Here is a 21,623-nt window from a genome sequence, read left to right as displayed (position 1 = left end):
TCTCAGGCCTTCTTCTTTCCTCCTACATAGTCTGCATCTTTTTTCTCTCTTTTCTTTCCAGTATTCCCTCGCTTTAGTCTCGTTTCCACATCTGAATCTTGCCAATATTCTTCTGTCCTTCCACTTTATCCTCCCTTCTAACTACTTTGGTCATTTTTCTTTGGCTATATTTCTGTAATGTATATTATATTTGGATTCCCTTTATCCTTTTCCCCTCTCTTCTGCTTCTCTCTTTCTTCTCTCTTCTATAATTTGGTCTGCTGTCATCCTTTCTTGCTCCTCTCCTGCTTCTACCTGCGTCCCTCGCTTTCTCACCTCTTCTAATCCCTTCTTTCTCTTTCTTGCTCTTTTCCCTTTCATGGCCATTTCCCCAGTTTCTCTCTCTTTCCTTTATACACTCCTTTACTAATTCATTTTTTGATTCTAGGGCTTCCTCTTCGTACCTCGCTGCTCTTTTTAATGCTCTTTCTCTTATTTCTATTATCTTGCATTCTTCTATCAATATATAATTTGGTGTTGTCGTATCTAAGCCTAATATCCATTTCGCATATCTTCTTTGTACTCTATCCAGTCTTTCTTCCATGTTCCAACCCTATACCAAACAGCGCCACGCTCTCTACGAATGCTCCAAACATCTTCATTCTCCTTTTGTAGTCCTGTTTGAATATTCCTTCTCCCACGCTCCATGTTTTCTTCATTGCTATTGTTGTTCTCTTTTTCCTGTCTTGTATGTGCTTCTCATCACTGCCGTTTTTCGGTAGTAACTACATTCCTACATATATGTTACAGTAAAAGCTTAAAGCATAGTAAACATATATACTTATCTTGGATTCAATTACACGATACGTATGCAGGCGATTTCAAACTTAAGAATTTACGATACGTCTGAAAAATCATGTCCCGAATATAGTGTAGTTGCGTTAGATAGAAGTGTTCAAGAAATACTCTCGATATTCAACAAAAAAGTTTATTAAACAATTAACAGTCAACAATCAACAATCAACAATCGCGCTTCTCGAATGTGTTTGTTTCGCTATTGCGCTACACCCTTTACACTTCGCTGTTCGAAACGAAACGAATCTTTTGTTCAAAACCAAACGAATTCTTTTCTTTGTTGCCCCTCGGTATCCCCACTACTCACGCGTTTGTTAGACGTCCGCCACGGTTGCCGCGTATACGTTCTTCCGAATATTCGGCGAAAGGACCGTAAGGATATCGATGGTACATTGGGCATGTCGATCTTACGCTTTGATGGTATAGCGTTTTGTGTCGGGAAGTCGTCGAAAAGTTCCGTCGTCAAGTGCAGCCACAATAGTATCACTTCCGAATTGTAAATGGGGTCCCGAAATTACGAGAACGTACTCAACATGTTTATGTGTCAGGAAAATTTTTCAGAATCTCGCTAGAACCCGAAAATAATTCCCGAAACAAAACCATTTTCAGGGGGTCGCACACATGTAATATTGCTTTACATCATTTATCTAAACACGATGTATCATATGATTATATACTATTCATCCAAACACGAAACCGTTCGGTTTCCATTTCTGAAACATTGAAATTCAAAAATATTCGCTTCTTTGTAAAAGCTATTTTACAACTTTACGACTACAACTATTGCCTTAAACCAAAGTATAATATACTGACAACGAGTTAACTAACTACATATATGAGAGATGCATTTGCACGCAAGAATAAACCTCATGGTTTACAAAGGCAGTATAAAGCTGAAGGTATTGTTATTCAAACTGAATAACGTTCCTTTCTGAATCAAACTCATTCGAGAGTCTCGAATTACCACAAATTACATAACACAGTTTATAGTCACGTGATCATGCTTTAAACTGTTGTATGCAAGGTTTGAATAATTTAATTAATTACAGTATCGAATCTCCGATGTTGTGTGCAGTTTCTAATGTTCTTACCATATTGTTTAACATTTAACATTTTATTAACGTCTACTAATACTACAATATAATGGCTGTTTGCAATGTTTGAAAATCAAGCAGAAGTATTTTATTTCGTTCTATTTCGAGCATTATATTGAATATTTTGCATTAATATTTTAAACATGCTGTTGAAAATAACAACGTGAGTTCGTGCTCGCCGATACGTTAACGCAGATACGTTAGTTATAAGAAATAGTAATTAGAAGATAATCCTAGTTACAATCGATAGATTTAATCGATAGGCTTAAGATGCTTTTTTGTTTTTATCCCTAGTTTTTTTGTAAGCGCGTGCAATAAAGGTTTTTTGGCTCACAACGGTGTGATAGATTTATCCATTCAATAAAATAACAACTATTGTGATCCTACCTCTGAGTATAGAAATAACAACACATACTAGGGCTTTTCAAATGTTACGTCTGAACACTGTTCTCGTTTCAACAAACAAAAATATCTTTAATGCTTTATGATAAGCTTTAACATAAAGTCGAAACGATGCAATATTTATTTGAAAACGCATGTACACAAATATGCATAAATTTCTTGATAATATTATATTATAAAATAATATTAGAATTACAACATTAAAAATTTGTAAAATTACAATAACAAAGCATTAGGATACGATATTACAATAACATTTCGAATCTTTTTATAATTCCAATCGTAATTTATAGTTGAACAGAATGAAATATTATTAAATTGATAATAACACAAATTTTGGATTTTACGATAGGATTATTTTTTAATTCACTCCTTAAGTGATTAGCTGCATTGTTTCCATATTTTTCTCAAGCTTAAGAAGTTTTTCAACCATATGAAAACATTTTACGACACAAAGATGCTTTTTTGTAAAACGAAAATTTTAGACGTAAAAACGATTGGGTCGAGAATTGCCAAAGGAACGCAATTATTATATAAGTATAAATTTACGACTCAAAAATTAATAATTAATCAGAAGAAGGATGGTGCTACAAAAAGACCTTGATTATAAGAATTTACAGTTACTGCATTGTTGGAATAAAGCAGAAGCTTTCGTTTGGTAGCCGCATGAAACGGAAAGTGTCACAGCGAAATAAGAAGACGATACCGTTTGCTTCAAGATGAAACGCTCTACAAATGCAATCTTAAACAGTGCTTTAAAACAGCAGTAAAAAGGTTGATACAGTTTTCGTCTATATAGCATTTTAAATAAATAATAGCATTTTAAATAATTTTAGTCTTTAATTGTACTAAAGGATTATATACAAGTATAGTTATTTCCGTTTCTGTGAATAACTTAGCATGAATAACATACTAAATTATTTGGTGAATGATTATTTATATATTTTGTTATGAAATATATATATATATATGTTATTATATTTTAAAATTAAAATAAAATAACAAAAATAATTTGGAAAGTTATTTTTTAGCAATGTACAAAATTATTTTCAATTTACCTTAAAAAATTTTAGTTTTTAATATTCAAAGAATATTATGCGAACTAACATACTGTAATAACTCTATTGTAAACAGTCTTTTGTTGCAGTTATTCGCATGTGACGTGAACTTACTTTCAATCTTGAAGTTATGAAATTCCTGTAAATTACAGAGAAAATCAATTTTCCAGTCTTTTCAAAGATTACGAACAAGGATGAAGCTTGAGAGGTTATATTCGCACTAATAATGCAGAAATATTTCATAATATTTTTTTAAAAAGTAAACATTATTTTTCGAAGATTTTACAGTCTTATAATTTAATGAAATTTATGAAAGCGAGGTTAATTTGACTAATGAAATATGAAAGGCAAACAAAACTTATAAAGGAATAGAGGGGCATCAGTGATAGTGGATTGTCAATGGGCAGACATCTCTCCGCGCCAGAAAAAATTAAATTACTTCAAAAATTCTCTAATTAAACTTCTATTCGGACTTTTCAAACATATTTTAATAGTTGCATTTAATATTCTTGATATAAATTGATCTCAACGCTCTACACGTTGATATATCACGTGGAATCTCTCTCTTCTTAAATTAGTTATTAAATCTACCCTTTTAATTTCCAAGAATATCCAAAGTTCTTAAATTTTCTCCCAAATATAATAATATATTTTGCCAATTCCTGAAACTCATGTCGAAACTAACGTCATAACACAATAGTCACGATCTTGTAAAATTTCCTTCTATTTTTGAAATTTAACAAGTACCTACATATGAGAAACTTGTCGAGAAAATCATGCTGAATTCATTGAATTAAAATTTCTTTAATAAAATGAAGAATAGACTCGTAATTTTAATTTTTATTCATACATGAATATAATCTTGTAAGAAGAGAAGCGGGAAAGAATATTCTTGCAAGGGAATTAATTAGTTGTTTATTGTCCAATACAGATAGACAGATTCGCACGTAGACAGCAACGTAACTGAACAACTTGTTGTTCGCTGCCGAATTTGTAATTACCAATCACCCATCAAACTTTATGGAATTTTCTACGTTATTCGTACCATATAAAGGTATTTGTTACCACGCGGAGATAGCTACCTTCGCGCCGTCTCTGTCACCGTGTTTGTTATTCGATTATTCCTTATTCAATATTTAACGTTTTAGTTAAGCTCTATGTAAATTGTAAATGTGCAAATAAACCCCTCGACCTTTAATTAACCGTTTAGTTCTTCTATTCTTTTCAAGGATTCAATATGTGTGAACGAAAAGGAACATATGAAATGTCACAGGGAATAATAGAGGGAATAATAAATATTGTACCATATTGTATCATAAAATTGTATAAAAATGTAAATGTCAAAATGTCACAAAAATGTAAGCGGAGATACGAAAAAGCAAAGAAATGACACGAAACTCGTGTTTCCTTAGAACAAAAAGTGCTTTACCTATACGAGTCCGGCGAGCAGTTATGTTATTAGAGAATAAAAGACTACAGCTTTTTACCTACGTACCTACATATTTCGCCCACTGCAGAAAGACTTCAAAGCAGGGCAACAATTTGCCTTTGTGCTAATAGTACAAAAAACAAACGCGCGTCTAACGGCTGTGCAATTGAAAGAGAAAGCACGCCGAAAAGAGGAGCAGAGAAAGAAAATACCAAGTCCAGAGAGTTTACATTATGATGCAAGGTGAAGCGAAATCGCGCCAGATCAAGCAAACGACCGCATAAACCAGCGTGAAAAATATGGCTCGGTATAAGTTTTTCAAGTAGGACAGAAACTGTTACGAGCGAGAATTTTACTTCAACATCTCGGTTAAAAATTTTATGCTCCCATTATGACAGAGCTCGTTGCAGTGCCACGTCATAGTCTGTTTTTGCCGATTATAATGTCTCGAATTGTGTGATGAACGTGTTATTCACGACTGTACGAAAGTAGTGAATTCTTATTACTATTAAACTATACGTTAGAAGTTACATATAATAATAATAGTTACGTAGACGAAGATTCCTTCGTGGTGGAATTTACGAAAAGAATCTGAAGCGCCTAAACGGATATCTCATGTTATAAAATAATATAATGGAACTTTTATAAATTCATTATTGGGTGAGCAAACATTTCACTTTCAGTGCTACAGAAGAGCTTTTTCGATAAAAAGTATGATACTTTGACTTTGTAACACGACTTATATCGCTATCTATTTTTATTAACGTGTTTTACAAATACTAATCAATTTAGTAATAATAGGTCATTTGAAATAATTAAAATTATCTATACCTCTTCGCTTCAATAGTGTTTCTTTTCTTACTATAATCTCTTTAGATATAAAATTTTAAAACATTTCAACCTACTGAATATATTACAATAATGTTCTGTTAACAATAAGTAATTCGCTAGTAATTGACTGTTTTCATAGTCTCGCCTATTTATTCTACCATTATGATTATTTTGCATATACTTTAAAAAAAATTATAAAAAACTAATAATATTACATTGGCAAAAAAGGTGTCTTTTTTATATTTATTCTAAAATTAAAAGATTAAACTACGAAATTACTTCATTCGATTTACCATCCGAATACCATTTGTTCTGATTGTCGTAGAATGAAAAAGACATTCAAAGTCCATAAAGAAGACAATACCATTGTGCGAGATTATTTCTCCAACGAACAATAAAGTCCTTACAAAAGGGAACGATAATACAGATTAATGGAGAATCACTATTACTAGGAATAGATTATTTTCATAAAAATATCAATTGCTATAAATGTCCACGATTAGTGCATAACTTCTCTAAATAAATATATAACGTAAATATATCTAATACTATAAAATCGCACGAAGTTTTCGAAAACGTTCAATTCCATATAACGCAAACACCCCATCCTTTCTTCGATTTCTTGTTCTCATACTTCCTGCGGGAGAAACAATTCCCAGGCAGTTTTAACGTCTGGACATGCCCGAACGCGAGCAACTCGAGCTCTGAAGAGCTAAAACAGGATAAGTATAACAGCGCGGCGAACTACGAGGTAAAAGTACAGGTAGAGGTAATGGCAAAAGTAGCGAGCCTTATGAGCCGTGCGCTCATAGGAATGACGTTTCAAACAGGATACTCCCGAGACTTGTTTCATAAGTTTACAACTTACAGAAAAATTGATATCGCGCAGCTACGGATCTACACGATTAGACCCACTTACCACGCAAGCTTGGTAAATTGCTGAAACCATTCACGTTCCACGGTGATTGAAACAGAACCTTGAAATATTTATCGTGCTGCGATGTCGCTGGCCACAGTAACAGAAAACGTTGAAAGTTTGATACTCGACCAACATCGACGAACGTTCGAAGGATAAAACGAATCTTCGAAAAAATTTCCTCGATCGTTGCATTTGAAAGATATCAAATTTTAATCAAACTAATAACATATATAGAGAATCGGTTCTTGTATTACATGGGTTCGTGTATCGCGATGACAAAATTACAGCGATATGGATCCCAGACTAATTTAGGATTCTCGTGAGCTCAAGCGTTCGCCAGTGAAGTATTTCATCGCACGAATTGATTTTCTAGTGCACAAAAGCTTCGTTTACTGTTTAGGACGTGATACTTTATTTTAAGTGGCATGTTCCATCACTGAGATGTCTTATCGTATGGACTAACTTTTCAATACAAGAAAGCTTTATTTCTTGTTTCAGATATGATATTTCCTTAAGTGTATACAGGGTGGTTGGTAACTGGTGGTGCAAGCGGAAAGGGGGTGATTCTACGCGAAAAAAGAAGTCGAAAATATAGAATAAAAAATTTTCGTTTGAGGCTTTGTTTTTGAGAAAATCGACTTTGAATTTTCGCTTGGACTTTATTACGCGTGCACTTTATCACGTCTTGTTACAACGGATCTCACTGTAGATCGTTGTCTCGAAAAATTAAAAAAAAAATTAAAAAAGATTTTATTCTATATTTTCGACTTTTAATCTACTTTTTAATCATTCCAAAGTTTAATCTATTAGGATAGAGTATTAAATTAGTATAATCAACACAGATAACGAGATTAGAAAAGTATATAAAGATGTTTCCCACTGTATATCTATACATAAAAAATAACTGAAAATGTATTAATCTATTAAAGAGCATCGCCGTTTCTCAATCTGCAGATAATATTGTTGTATATTGCATAAGATCTTCAATTAGTTCATATAAAAAGCAATTATATATTGCTTCTCGCAAACATGTGCAGAAAAATAAATCTCTTTAATCCTTGACAGCTTGCGAAATTTAGGACTGGAATTATATCCACATAATAAAAACTATATTTATACATTTTAAACGATATCTCTTGTTTTGCGTTATCGGATTGCGTTTTTCCTATAAGGTACACTCATACACTACATAAATAGAAATTATATTTGTGACAAAACTTTGTATTAATTTCAGACTTAATTTTAGTCCATAAGATAAAATCTTAGCTGTAGGTCTACAAGCAGTTTAGTAGGAAATTACAATAACATGACAAAATTAGATTTTACACTGTTGTGGTTAACCATCATGCGATAGAAATAGATTACAAAGTATTTAATAACCTACAAAAAGATAAAAGAGGGTGAAGAATATAACATGTATCGGTGAAAACAAAGTATTAACGTTAACCTTTTGGGATTAAAATAGAATATTTAGAAATATTATCTTTTTCCAGTTGTTACAATTTCTAAATAAACATTCAGTGTTTGTATTAATTTTTTCCTTATTTCTATTTGTACATAAAGAATTTTATTTATTTGATTTCTTGCTAGATGACTTCAACATTTAATTTCTTTCAACACAATTTTCAAAACTAGTTATGCGTATTATATTTTACATTGAAACTTATTCAAACTCGTACTACGTACTTGAAATCAAGCAATCATTGTAAAATGTGTTAGATGCTAAAAAATTATTTGCACTATTTTTATATTTATTTCCAAAATCGAATAACATCAAATTCATGTATTATAAATTACCCCCGATATTCTGCAAATCGTTGAAATTTATATACATTTTTATTCTTGTTCGAAATTTCTTACATGAAATATGTATTTCATAAGTGTTTAATTAAAAATATTTTATATCAGCGATGTAGATATATTGCTTTCTTTAAAAATGTACATAACCTATGAAACTCTATAAAATTAAATGAAAACAACAACGTTCAGTTACCAACTATCAATCTCGTCTCTACATTTCCTACATCAACAATTACTAGCCGTCGGCGATTTTCGTATCCCCCTATAGAAAATCGCGGATGAAATTTACATGTTATATAGGATTATCATAAAGAGACTTTTAAGGTATTTGTAGCGGGACAATATTTCCCAAAAGTAAAACACACTGAGACTCGAAAGCCGTATTTTCTGTGCATCTGAGATTGTATTTCTAGGAAGAAATTTCTTGGTAGTCTGTGCTTTTTACGAGCGCACACTAACAAACAATTCAGAGAAGAACAGAACTTCACGTAATAATGCGTATTACAAATAACATTTTGGACTGAAGGAAAATTACTGATGTTACATATTTCACGTTACTTTTATTCGAAAAGTATTTTACGCAACATAATAGTTTCTTAACAGCTTTGTAAGAAAGACTTTGCCGTAATTAATCGAAAAAACATCTCTGCGGCTGCTGACTATAGGAATTACATGTTAGATTTCAATTTTGAAGATGGATCCATTCCTAAAAATTTAATCGTGAATAAATAATATACTAAATAACGCGTTGTCCAAATTTCAAAGAAAGAAGAAAGAAGAAAGTCATTCTAAGCCTCGAATACCATAATACGATAAAAAATTAATTAGATTAACAAGATTAACATAATAAATAGAACGCGATTTCGGCATCACTTGCAATGGGAAAATTAACCAATTAGGAAAGAAATCGAAGAACGATTAATCAAGCAACGAACAGTGCGTTGAAGCATCGATAACACAAGCCAGAAAGGAACGGCGCGAGACTCGCATCACGATGTCCGAAGAAGTAGAGTGGTAAAGGATAAGGCAGAGTGAACGTGGTTCGTCTGGCCGTACGTACGGCTCTACCACTGCTTAAATAACATCGGCAAAGCCCGAGGCTTTACACGAACCTCGCATCCAACGTTCTCGTATACCAGTTTGCCGTCTGGTAAGAAAGAGACGATTCCGCATTCGAGACAGAGAGGCAGATAGGGAAAATTCCTGGGGTCTCCTTTCAATTTCACTTTATACCTCGGCACGTTTTCGCGTCCCTGAGGCGCGGTGTGTGGCAAGCTTCGAGGCTCTGCCACGGGACGAAACGGCTTTCAAAGATAACGAGAGATTTTTCCACTCCGCTTGCGAGAAAGGACATTTAAATTCGCGCTAATATCCGGCGAAGGTCGAAAGCCAACGAAACTACGATATTAGTGCTTTGTATGTATTTATTCGTTCGTGCAGATTACGTACAGGTGCTCACGAGAGTCTTTGAACACATATAGCAACTGTTTATAAATATATCGTATAATATGATATTATATTTTAATATCATATCATATAAATTTTGTTCAAAAATTGCGCTCTGACTTACTTCGCCCTTGCAGATGAAATTTTTTCATCCCATATCTCCTATCTGTTTAAAACGAATTTTTGTCGTAATAACAAATAGTAATAAAGAATATAGTCATTATTTATTAATACACAATTATCATTCGCGATATTATAATAAAATTATATTCTGTCAAAAATAAGCAAGTACTCGGTTTCTTTCGAGCGATACTATATTTATAAGATACTTTATATGTACGCGTGTAGGCGTCAATGTTTCTGAAAGTTTCTCGGTTGCGGTTCACTTACGCGAGGCAAAATATCCCGCGGATCAGTCTATTTTATTTCGCTTCCGGTGTTTCCCAGCAATTTGCAAATTTTATACGAGAAACGAGGATAAGTAATGGGTTTATGTAAAGTACGAGCGCCGGTGTTGAGGGCCGTTGCTCTCTAATATAATTGTTAGCGAAAAAATGTCAAAACACGTTGAATTACGGATTCCTACCAGCTGTTTAACTTCGTAGTGCTTAGAAACGTTTATTTCCTTATGGATTGTCAATGTTCGTGCTTACGATATACCGATATAATATTGCTATAAAAAGTGTTACGGAAAAATAGTTTAAGAGTTTGTTATAATACTCGCTGGAACGAGCAAAAGATGTAACCAATCTGAAGAGAGAATTAAATATTTTGATACAAAATATAACAATTTGTTTTCACCTCTATAAACTGTCGTTCGATGTGTCTTCCTTTCATTTCAATATGCTGTAGTATAGTGGGTATTTCTCGCATTATACAGGGTGGTTGGTAACTGGTGGTACAAGCAGAAAGGGGGTGATTCTACGCGAAAAAAGAAGTCGAAGATATAGAATAAAAATTTTTTTTTTAATTTTTCCATCGAGATAACGATCTACAGTGAGATCCGTTATAACGTACCGAGCGAAAATTCAAAGTCGATTTTCTCGAAAACAAAGCCTCAAACGAAAAATTTTATTCTATATTTTCGACTTCTTTTTTCGCGTAGAATCACCCCCTTTCCGCTTGTACCACCAGTTACCAACCACCCTGTATTACATTTATTTTCTGTTTGCTGTAAAGTTACTACATTAATTATCGATGAGGTACAGATTAAAATCCTTAAAGGTTTTCATAAAAAGAAATCCAACGGGACAACTTAATTTAAAATACCAAAGGTCCGATTTAAATGTTACTTTATATTACTTAAATGTGACGATATGTCTTATCAAAGCAAATGTCCGGATACTTTCGTGCGAATACATATATACGTATAATAATTTGTGTAAATTTTAATACGTTGGTGTTGTATAATACATCGTTATATTTCATACATATAAGAAGAGATAACTCAGACTATTAAGGAAATAGCTAATTCGTTAGAATTTTGTATTCATACGTAATAACGGAGCAAAGTATGAAAAAGTTAAACGAAATTATCACGTTAACTTATTATGATCACCAAGCATTGAATTGATCGGAAATCGTATTTATAAATTTTGCAAAATTTAAAATAAGACGAATTAACGAGACAGTGTATAATAACAAATACGCGTATTTTCATGCAAATTATAAAGAATTTTATGCTTGATTAAAACAATACTGACAAAATATATGCTGATCATATTTGTTGGTATACTATTAAATTTATGCGTCAATTTTATTTAATTTCAACAAACAGTACACTAAATAGATATAATTCAATAACTGGAATAAATGCCAATTACAACAACCAATCCTATATATATATTATATATATAATTAAATGATAATATGTAAAATACGGCCGAGGTATAAAATTAAACGCGGATCAATAAACGTATTGTTAAATCTGATGAGCTTAAATTAAGTTAATTTTTCAGTAACATTCTTACTACATCTTATGGTACTTTTCACAAAAATTCATTGTATCAACAGCTTCCTTTATCTATACAAAAATGTATACAAAAATGTAAAAAATATAAACTCTAACTCTGAGAAATTTGTTAATTAATTTGTTAATTAATTTGCTAATTACAAAGAAGGGACTTAAGTAAAATATGTACTTTGGAAAAAAACGGAAGCTAAGCTGCAGATGTTTGCACAATTTGCCTTCCTTTTTCTAAACGAAGCATCAACGAACTTGCAAATGTAAACGTTTTAATTAAGATACAAGAAATATAAGTATTTGAATTTAAAACTGAAGATAAAAAACAATAATGAGCAACCGTGCACTTATATTTCTCAACTATTATCTTAGAATATTTAGTAAAACTGCGAATTATTTAAAAAAAATAAACATTCTTTCATACAAAATGAAGATAGTAAGCAATAATATAAATTTAAAAATGAAAATGATAAATGGTAATAAAAATCAAAAACAAGTAACTACATATGCATTTATTGTTCGTTACTAGCATTTCATAATATCCAATAAAACTGTGTATTATTTTTAAAGTTCGAAACAGAAAAAACTGTCTTCCATACAAAATGACTTAATAATAAAATTATACTTTGCATTGCAACTCTTCCGTCACACAAAATCGCTTCATAGAATTTTTCCTCTTTGCTAAAAGAATTATGAAAATTTCCTTTATCATGTTTCCTACTTTTCAATCACATTTTGTAAGGTTATAACCTTTTCACTGTTCCTTTATTACGTGCTTCCATCATCTGCGGTTTAAAATGATATTAAATCAACAATATCTACTTTCACGTTTCAAATGAGTTCCGAGACATTAAGTGACATTTTTTATGGAAGAGTAATTTCAAAATTCAATAAATTTGTCAATCGATTTTACATTAAAACTATCTTTCCATTTCATTTCAGAATTAAATGTACGTTTCTATTCTTGAACATTTAAAAAGTATTGCTAACATTAACTATATGCAGATAAATTAATATAGATACTAAACTAATCTTATTCGTTTGTCACAAAAAAAATTTATCAAATCTCAAAAGCCTTTATATCTCCGAATCGCTTACTTTCTTCAACTACTTCACATAAAGATCACAAAAGGGCGATAAGACCATCTGCGTAGGTTTTCTGACATTCGTAAATTCATCAGAGTTTATAACGAAGAATTTCTGCGATTTTTTAAACATTCTGGAGGAGGAGAACATAGATACAAATTTAACGCAGCAACCAAATAAAGGATGACTCTCTTATTTCAAAATTGCGTTTTCATTTAAATCTGCATATAAAATTGTTAATAAGACAAAAATAAATATGACTTATTTATACGACGTTAGGACAGAAAATGAAGAAATATGGGCTTATCATGTTCAGTGTTATCATCAAATCTATCTTATGGACTTAAAAACTTGAAATTCACACGAAGACATAATTCTGAAACGTTTCTTCTATTAACTTCTATATCCATTCTGCTTCTCCGTCTCTCCGACTTGTTAAAATGAAAAATTTATCCTATTAACCGTCGGACTTCATCAAAGACGCAACAATCACCATAGGCAGCACAACAAAAGAAGGAAGGAGAAAAGAAGAAAGAAGGAAAACTGCAGTTCATAACCAGCTATGTATTTCCCAGACAGACTTTCAAGGCCACGAAAGCTCGACTTTGAAACCGCCGTCCATCCGCATAGCCGGCGAATCACGAGATAATCAAGAAATTTAATCAAGACTCGTGGCTGGCAAGAATCTTCTGACGCAGTGCGCAATAGCTACGAGTTACTCACGCTTACACGACGATATATTTCGGAATATTAAAATTTACCCCGTCGATTAGGCCAAACTCGACAGGGAAATTCCTCTGTCTTTCCATTGCGATACGCTTTATCCTATCTCAGACTCCTTTGGGACTTTTCCGCGGTCATTTTCGCCTAGATAACGCAGAGATATTCCTTGTAACTGGTTCCTAAGGAATATACTCGAAATTCTTGCTAATAAGTTTTTGATATATGAAATCCCGTAAGATGAAACGAATCGATTATACCCAAGAGACAACGAAAGATGAGGAAATAGTAAATCTCATAGACTTTTTATAAATCAACACGCGAACTTGCTATATTTACTATGTTTGAGTTATTCACAGACCAAAGTGATCAACTCCACTTTCTCACATTTTTTGAAATTTCAGTGCTGTAACACTTGGTCGATACTTATCTTACGTAATTTTATTGGTTTTCTCCACTTTCTGCTACGTGGGGTTAACCAATCTGGGAGATAAGCGGCTCATTTGCCGCATAAAAGCGCGTACAATGCTGTTAATTTACATGTTAGGGAAGATCATAGGTAGACTGTGGCTTTTTATACATGTAATATCGTGATATAATGTGTTTACAAAGAGTGGACAATAGAGATGTTAATCAGACAGAAAAAGACGATTGTTGTTCAACCTGAACTATTCACGCCAAACGTACAGAAAACAGCGCAATCCACACTCTCTCGGCAACGCCACTCGCAACCTCCGTCTCCGCTCAACTCGCACTCTGCTTTTCGACTAACGCTCTGGCCGTTGCCGCATTCTGTTGTCTTTTTCCTAGGCCCACCGCACACGTGTTCTGCAGGCGCTCGTGGCCAGGGTCACGTAGGTCTTTTCCACGAAACTATGCACTTGAAAAGACCGATGACACATCGATGGGCCCGACGACGCCTCGGCTCTCGCGACATTGTTCATAGTTCGCCCGATATTTCTTAGGCCTTTCGTCCACGATACTACATACATTTTATTGAGATATGTGTGGCGGCACTCGACCACGGAAATTTCCAACGGCTTCGCGACACAAAGCGCTATACCTTCAAAGCGTAATCATCGATATCCCTACGGTTCTTTCGCCGAATATTCGGTAGAATGCATACGCGGCAACCTAATCGCGGACTTCTAATAAACGCGCGCGTAATGGGGATATCGAGGGGCAACAAAGAAAGGAATCTGTTTGGTTTTGAACCAAAAGATTCGTTCTGCCTCGAGCTGCGAAGTGCGAAGGTTAAGCGAAGCCAACACAATTAGAGAAACGGGTTATTGTCTCTTGAGAGTTCAGCGTTAATCTTTACTTGTTATTAATCGTTGTTAAACGTTAACCATTGTTGATCGTTATTTGTTGTTAATTGTTAAGAGTTCAATAAACGTTATTGTTGAAAATTAAGAGTATTTCTTGTGGGCACCTTCACCGACGATCACCTCATCTGTACAATTTTGTGTGCTGGACTGGGTTAAATGCATAGAGAGATACTTGTATGTGGGTGTCAGTGTGTGGAGGTATGTGTGCGCGGCGTCCCGAAAACAAATGAATATAAACTGTTCAGTCTGTTAACAGTCGGGTATGGAAGAAAGTACTGAGACGCGTGCAAGTGTGTATCGATGAATATCTTAGAAATCGTTCATAAAATAAATATATAACTATTCTAATATTAATTCCAAGTGTAAATTTAGTGTTCCTATAACATTATTTCGGCTATCAAGATCCACAATTCTCAACACATTTATTTATCCGTACAACGTACAAAAACACATATATATACGATATCTAAAGTAAAATACTCGAATGAATGTAAACAAATGCACAAAAGTTTACAATTGATTCACAACAAAGTGTGCAGAAACTTCATACGTACATGTATCTCTGGAATTATTATCTTATCCATTTTAATTATGTGCATTATACTATAATTATATTATGTGTATCTATAATTTCTTTCAATAATCATCTGCTGTTATTTCTATCACCTACATATTTCCGTAATCTACTTTTCAAAGAAAGGAATTTTCCATTAATCTCTTCGTCTGTCGCATTAAATTCTTCCAAATAGTTTTCATAGTCCTGTAGTAATACAATTTTTCTTATCACTAATAACATTTTCTCAAGAATTGAAACATCTTAGGCTCTTCTGGGACGTTTCCATAGCTACACCAGGATCACCAGGATCACCAGGATCGAGAGTAAGAGAGATATTCTTTTTAGCCGATTTCTACGGAATATATTGAAACTTTTTACTAACAATAAATTGTTGATAGGTAAATTTCGATATTATGAAACGGGTCGATGACACTGAAGAGAAAATGAAAGGAGAAGGAAAGAGCAACGAGCGCTAATTATAAAAGGGTCAAGTGCTCGTATTTTTTACGAGTACTGCTGTTCACTGACTGAGAGTGTAGAGTGTGCACATTACGGGTTTCGTGGATTAATAATAGATTTTGGAACACGCTTTGTTAACGAAGGATCGCTAGACGAGTCTCTGAAGAATTCTTTTGACGAAACTGTCGCACAAGAAATTTTAATTTTAACGCATATACTAGTGATCCAAGGAAGATCTAAATGCTTTAGGTTCTTGGACGAATATCTGTGCTTTTTTATGTTTTTTCTCAAATTAACAATGCAATCTTTTTTCAAATTAACGAGGTAATTTTTAATACATTAAATTTTAACGCTACCGATTTCGTTGGGATATTCTTCGTTTCTTCTATAGGTAAATTTTGTAGAGAAAAGTTCAAGAAATATAAAATATTCTTTTAGCTATGTAAAGGAACAATGTTCGAAATATATTTCTCATAAGAAGCAAACCTCTCAGCGCAAGAAATACTTGACACGGACTAAAGAATCTATGTACAACATGTAGAATAATATATGAAACGTCAAAAATATTTAATAAAACTTTTTGTCACGACACAAGAATCTTTGTTCTTATAATAGAAAACGTAGAAAATATTCTGATTGATTTTTTATATATCTTAAGTAATTAAAAATTTTTAATACTTTAGAACAAAAACTAGATATTTGGAATAAAATTTTATTAAAATCTGAAATTCCTCTATTTCTATAAATAATTATGAATAATTGTTGCAATACAACGATATTACACACATAGACACAAATAATCTTATACAGACACCTACACAGGCACTTGAACAGGACACTTACACAGGTCATACTCACTACTGTATAGAGAGTGGGGTTCAAAATCTTTTAAGAGACCGTGGTACCGAGACGTACACTCAATCTGAAGGTAACTGGCCAACTGTCAACAATCCATAAATTCTTTACCTGCACACTTTGTTAATTATACCATATCACTCACTTTTTTTGTATTTTAAATACATTTGGTTCTGTAATTCTGTTTAATAAATATCACCTAATATTGTTTCAACGTAAACATTGTGTCTTCCACAGATTATTTATCTTAACTATAAGATTAAATTCTAACAATAATAACATTTTTCTGTTCGTTACATGTCCAGAACATATATTTAAAACAATAACCCCAAAATAAGCAATTTTTTACCTTTAGCTGTAACAATAATCATTTTGATATTCTTCGTATATCTTCATTCTTATTTGTCGATTATATTCGACATATCTAATAAATCATTTTTCAATTGAAAGATTAACAAGATTTACTAAGAAAGTTATTACAGATGTATCTACTATGACTAATTTGCTTCTCTAATACTAAATTAATATATCGATTGAATTTTAAATTTATAAAATAGATATTTTTTCCTAACAACGAAATCTAAGATTATAATAATATCATAACTTCATAATAAGATAATAATATCTAGAGTAAGGTGCTATATCATACACCTTAAACGGTAAAATCTAACCGCTTTAATTTACGAAACTACAAATTCACGAATTTTACGCTATTTTTATCAGACACTTTAACGATCGTGATTAGATCACTTTCGTCTTTCTTTCATTATCTTATATAAATTCTTTATTCAATGCTTCATATGTGTAGTCGTATTAGTTGGTATATCAGAGATTTCCTCAATCCAAAGAATTTCTTCTTTCGTAAGAAATATAGATATTTGTTTCTAATAATGTCTTAGAACAATACTTCATACTTTTTGATTTTTTTTACACAATTTACATATCAAAAAGAAGAAATATCTCTCTCAGGAACAAAATTACACGAATTATCAAAAATCGCCATATTTTACGCTCCAACGATCATTTTCCCCAAACATTAAGCTCTAATCTCTCAAAACGTTGCTTAATAACGTACCATAGTATATTCTTTTTTAAAAAATTATATAAAACGCGTCATTTGCAACAACCACCGCCGTTAACGAAACCTGTTACTCTTAACAATTGCCTGGCCAGTTTCATAATTCCTCGACGAGTATTGTCTGCGAGTGAACACCGACAACGATGCTCGAAAATGTCCAAGAGGCGGAGATCATGCGAACAACTCGAACACAGAAAATAGAAAAGAAAGAAGGAAACATAAAAAAGGAAGAAAGGTCGAAGAAAAAAGACAAAGAGAGAGGGAGAGAGAGAGTAAAGAAAAAAGGTTATCGTTGAAATTGTGCCGGCATTACTTCAGCTCCAAAAATTTCCCTGGAAATTACTCGGCTCTTTTCCCTGCCCTCTCGCCGCTCGAGAGCATGGAAACAAACGTTTCCGAGGACGAGTGCAGCGTTCTAGGAGGCGACGCGCTTCTTAAAGACCGCCAGAGAGGAAACTTCAGAGGATGGGGCGGTTCCACCCTACTCGTTAGCTGTTACAACTTCCACGAGCGTGCAGACGCGCGATTCTAGTTTCCCATAAAGCGCCCTCGACCATTCGACCAGCGTAATACAACCCTTCTCCCTACGAGGAATTTCAATTCGCGACGAACTAAACCTGCGCGAGCCTAAATCAAGAAATTTTGACAGGAAGAATGGAAGTATATTGTTTACAGAAAGTGAATGGGATGAATGGTGAAGACAGAATAGGATTTTGATTGGACACTGTTGATAATTTTTGTAGAAAATGCAGATGTGTATGTTGGAATTGAAATTATTCAGCGTTAGATAAATTTTGATAGGGGAATTAGGAAATTTGCATTTATCAAAGTTTGTATTTTAAGTTACGCATTCGTTAAAATTAAATATCAATTTAAAAAATAAACGATTAAAAGGTAACGTGGTTTTGGGTATCTGGTTGTGCTTTGGGACAACACTTTATTGAAAATCGGTGACAGAAAGGCGAAGGAATTTATAAAACGACTCAACAGACACGAAATACAGATGAAGTAATGTATAATAGATGGTTTCGTTAAAGAAGGTGGTTCTATTACTTTTTAGAAACGAGAATTTCCATTATCAGTGTCCGATGGTATATGCATTTCATGGAATATTTATGGATTAATAATCATTCTAAAAGTTATCCAATTATTTGGAAAATTCATAGACAAATTTTGAAGAAAATTTATAGTTTAGAATTATCATTTCAATATAATTATAATTTATTATCAGTGATGTATGTACATACATATATGTATGTAACAACGCATGTATAAATTTTGCTTTTTCTCTTCATTTAACTGAATAGATTTTTCAAAATAATTTTCATATTTATCTAGCGAATCCAATTCCTCTTGTCACTTAAAGGCAAAAATAAAATTTCGCAAAAATATGTAAATGGAAGTTGATAACAGAAGTAAGAAATAAATGAAAACGACGAATAAAACCGATGAGATAGAAAGGTAAAAGAATTCATATTTGCACTTCATACGAAGATAAAATCTAATGTTATTTTACTGAAGCAGAACGTTACTTTCCTTATTGAACAACTCTAGAGTACTAGTTTAATTCCTGTATCTTGTGATTAAAAATGGAGAATTTTAGAAAATACATAGTTCTATTTACCCGAATGGAAAGACTTACTACTTAGCAGAAGATAACTACAAGTGTCTTTTCTCATTAAATCTGTAAAAAATTCAACACTCATGTATATTCAAAATGCTATGGATTTTTTTGAATCACTTAATATCGTAGTAAAATACGTTATTCGTCTCAAATAATATACAAAATCGCCGTTTTGTGATAACAGAATATTAAATATCCGAATAATATAATGTTCCTAAATATCTCCTCTTATAAAGATGTAAATATCCGCACACGAAATTGATATTCCAATAATTATTCATAAAAAAAAAAAATAACTTGGTCCCACTTGGCTCTTAACAAGTTCCAATATCTATAGATACCTCTCATATTTCAAGTTCTCCAATAATTATAACTTCGATTACTTCAGATATAATGAAAATTCTAGCATATTATAAACCACCCTAAAACCTATCTTGAATATTAAAATACCAACCTATAAAAAGAATGAAATATTTTAAACATTCTCTTATACACATATATTGCAAATCATAAATCCATCACCAACATCACAATATGAACTTATAACAAACAAGATATTCACAATTCTATACAGTTTCAATACAGTTTCACAATACACAATACAATTTCTACTGTATTACATTCTCTGGGATCATCAATATTACATCTTCATAAATCCTTTAAAAATTCTACTACATACATAAATTTGGGAACATCTGGAGAATTGTTCAATGGATTTTATCTCAAATATTATAGAGCTGAGTCTATAAACGTGGGTTAGAATTAATCTCTATTCATCGCTTATGGAGGTTAAACCAGGAGTATACTGAAACATTAGTATACTCAAGCGAAATTCCAAATAGATCGAATCATATACATAACGTACGATAAAAGAACAAGTAACTATTATCTAAAACATTTTTTCTTTTAAGTCAGAGTAATATACTTTCAGAAATTACAAGCGATCGAAATTGATCGTATAAGAAGCTAATTTATTACATAGCTGGTATGTTCAGGTTACAGATGACAACTATAATTCGAGTTATATAAATTGTTTAATTTCAGAATATTTAATTTCAATTCGAAGAGACGAGAAGATTCTATATTTTATATGATAAACGCTATTGACAATCTTTATTGTATAAAGTGCAAGACACAAATTAAAATGAATTATCTTAAAATTAACTCAAAGGTTAGGTCGGTCTCCCAAAGTTGACTGTGTTATTTTACAAAATACAAGAATTAAAGTGAATTATTCTAATATTAATTCCAACTATTGTAGTCACCTATGACGATACCAGTTGATAATAATTATTATCAGTGGAACTCCAAGATTCGCTATATTCATAATTAAATTACAAATCAGTGGAAGTGAATAAATGAATATGATTAAAAACTTAATGTGGTTTTATGCAACAAAAACCTCAGATTCATCACGAGTATTAAAATAACAACTCCGACAAATAAGATACTCAAGATACTCGTTCACCTTGCGACCTCGACATCGTCAAATACAAAAATCCAACACGCACACTAAGGACTTTCAACGACAGTCTTCTGGCCAAGAAAAATACGAGCAATTTGAACTTGTGTCAGAGAAGGATTACCCTGTGAGATGCGAAGCGATATTTTTCTCGGGAACATTCGTCCATCCGTAGAAGATAACCGTTTTTTCGAAGGAATTTTCGTCTTTACAATCACGAACGTATTATGCTAACCAACTATACAGCTTATCTACGATACACAGACGGTCATAAGCAGCATCAGCATTCTATTTCGCCCATGATCCTACGTAGTATGTAGGAAAATCAAAAGTAATCGTACTCGATATCAACCAGGTCTCAAACCTACGTACACATATCGATTCTCTCGAAGGAAATTCGATTACAGACTCCGTTGATTTTAGCAGAGGCATATTGCACAACGTGATCGGAGAAGCGTACACAATGGCAGATTCAGAGGTATCGAGACACGTGTAGAATTTGTGAATCTAGGCAACCAGTGGTTTTACAGAATGTTATAAGTAAGGGAATAAAAGCAGAAATTATAATATATAATTATAAAAATTTATAAAAAAATTTACTATTAATTATTATTACTTATTTAATTTTTATAAGAGATGTTTGATGTATTTTTCTTTCATTTCAATGTGACATTCACAC

At 32.5% G+C, this 21,623-nt stretch overlaps 2 protein-coding genes across 2 annotated transcripts in view; both read right to left on the bottom strand.

Annotated features, from left to right (window-relative positions):
* Nucleotides 1-21,623, bottom strand: part of LOC117237067 — a 273,567-nt gene that overhangs the window by 248,914 nt on the left and 3,030 nt on the right. The gene's annotated exons all lie outside the window — the stretch shown is intronic.
* On the bottom strand, nt 81-750 carry LOC117237069 (putative uncharacterized protein DDB_G0271982). The gene is given in 2 exon segments (XM_033500684.1): nt 81-593; nt 595-750. Coding segments are annotated over 2 exon segments (513 nt in total). The 5' UTR covers nt 699-750; the 3' UTR covers nt 81-184.

The sequence above is a fragment of the Bombus vosnesenskii genome, unplaced genomic scaffold (genome assembly GCF_011952255.1).
Source record: "Bombus vosnesenskii isolate JDL3184/JDL3185 unplaced genomic scaffold, Bvos_JDL3184-5_v1.1 scf7180000013355, whole genome shotgun sequence".
NCBI classification, from domain to species: domain Eukaryota; kingdom Metazoa; phylum Arthropoda; class Insecta; order Hymenoptera; family Apidae; genus Bombus; species Bombus vosnesenskii.
The sequence above is the reverse complement of the archived record's forward strand: the minus strand, read 5'-3'. Positions and strand labels throughout refer to the sequence as shown.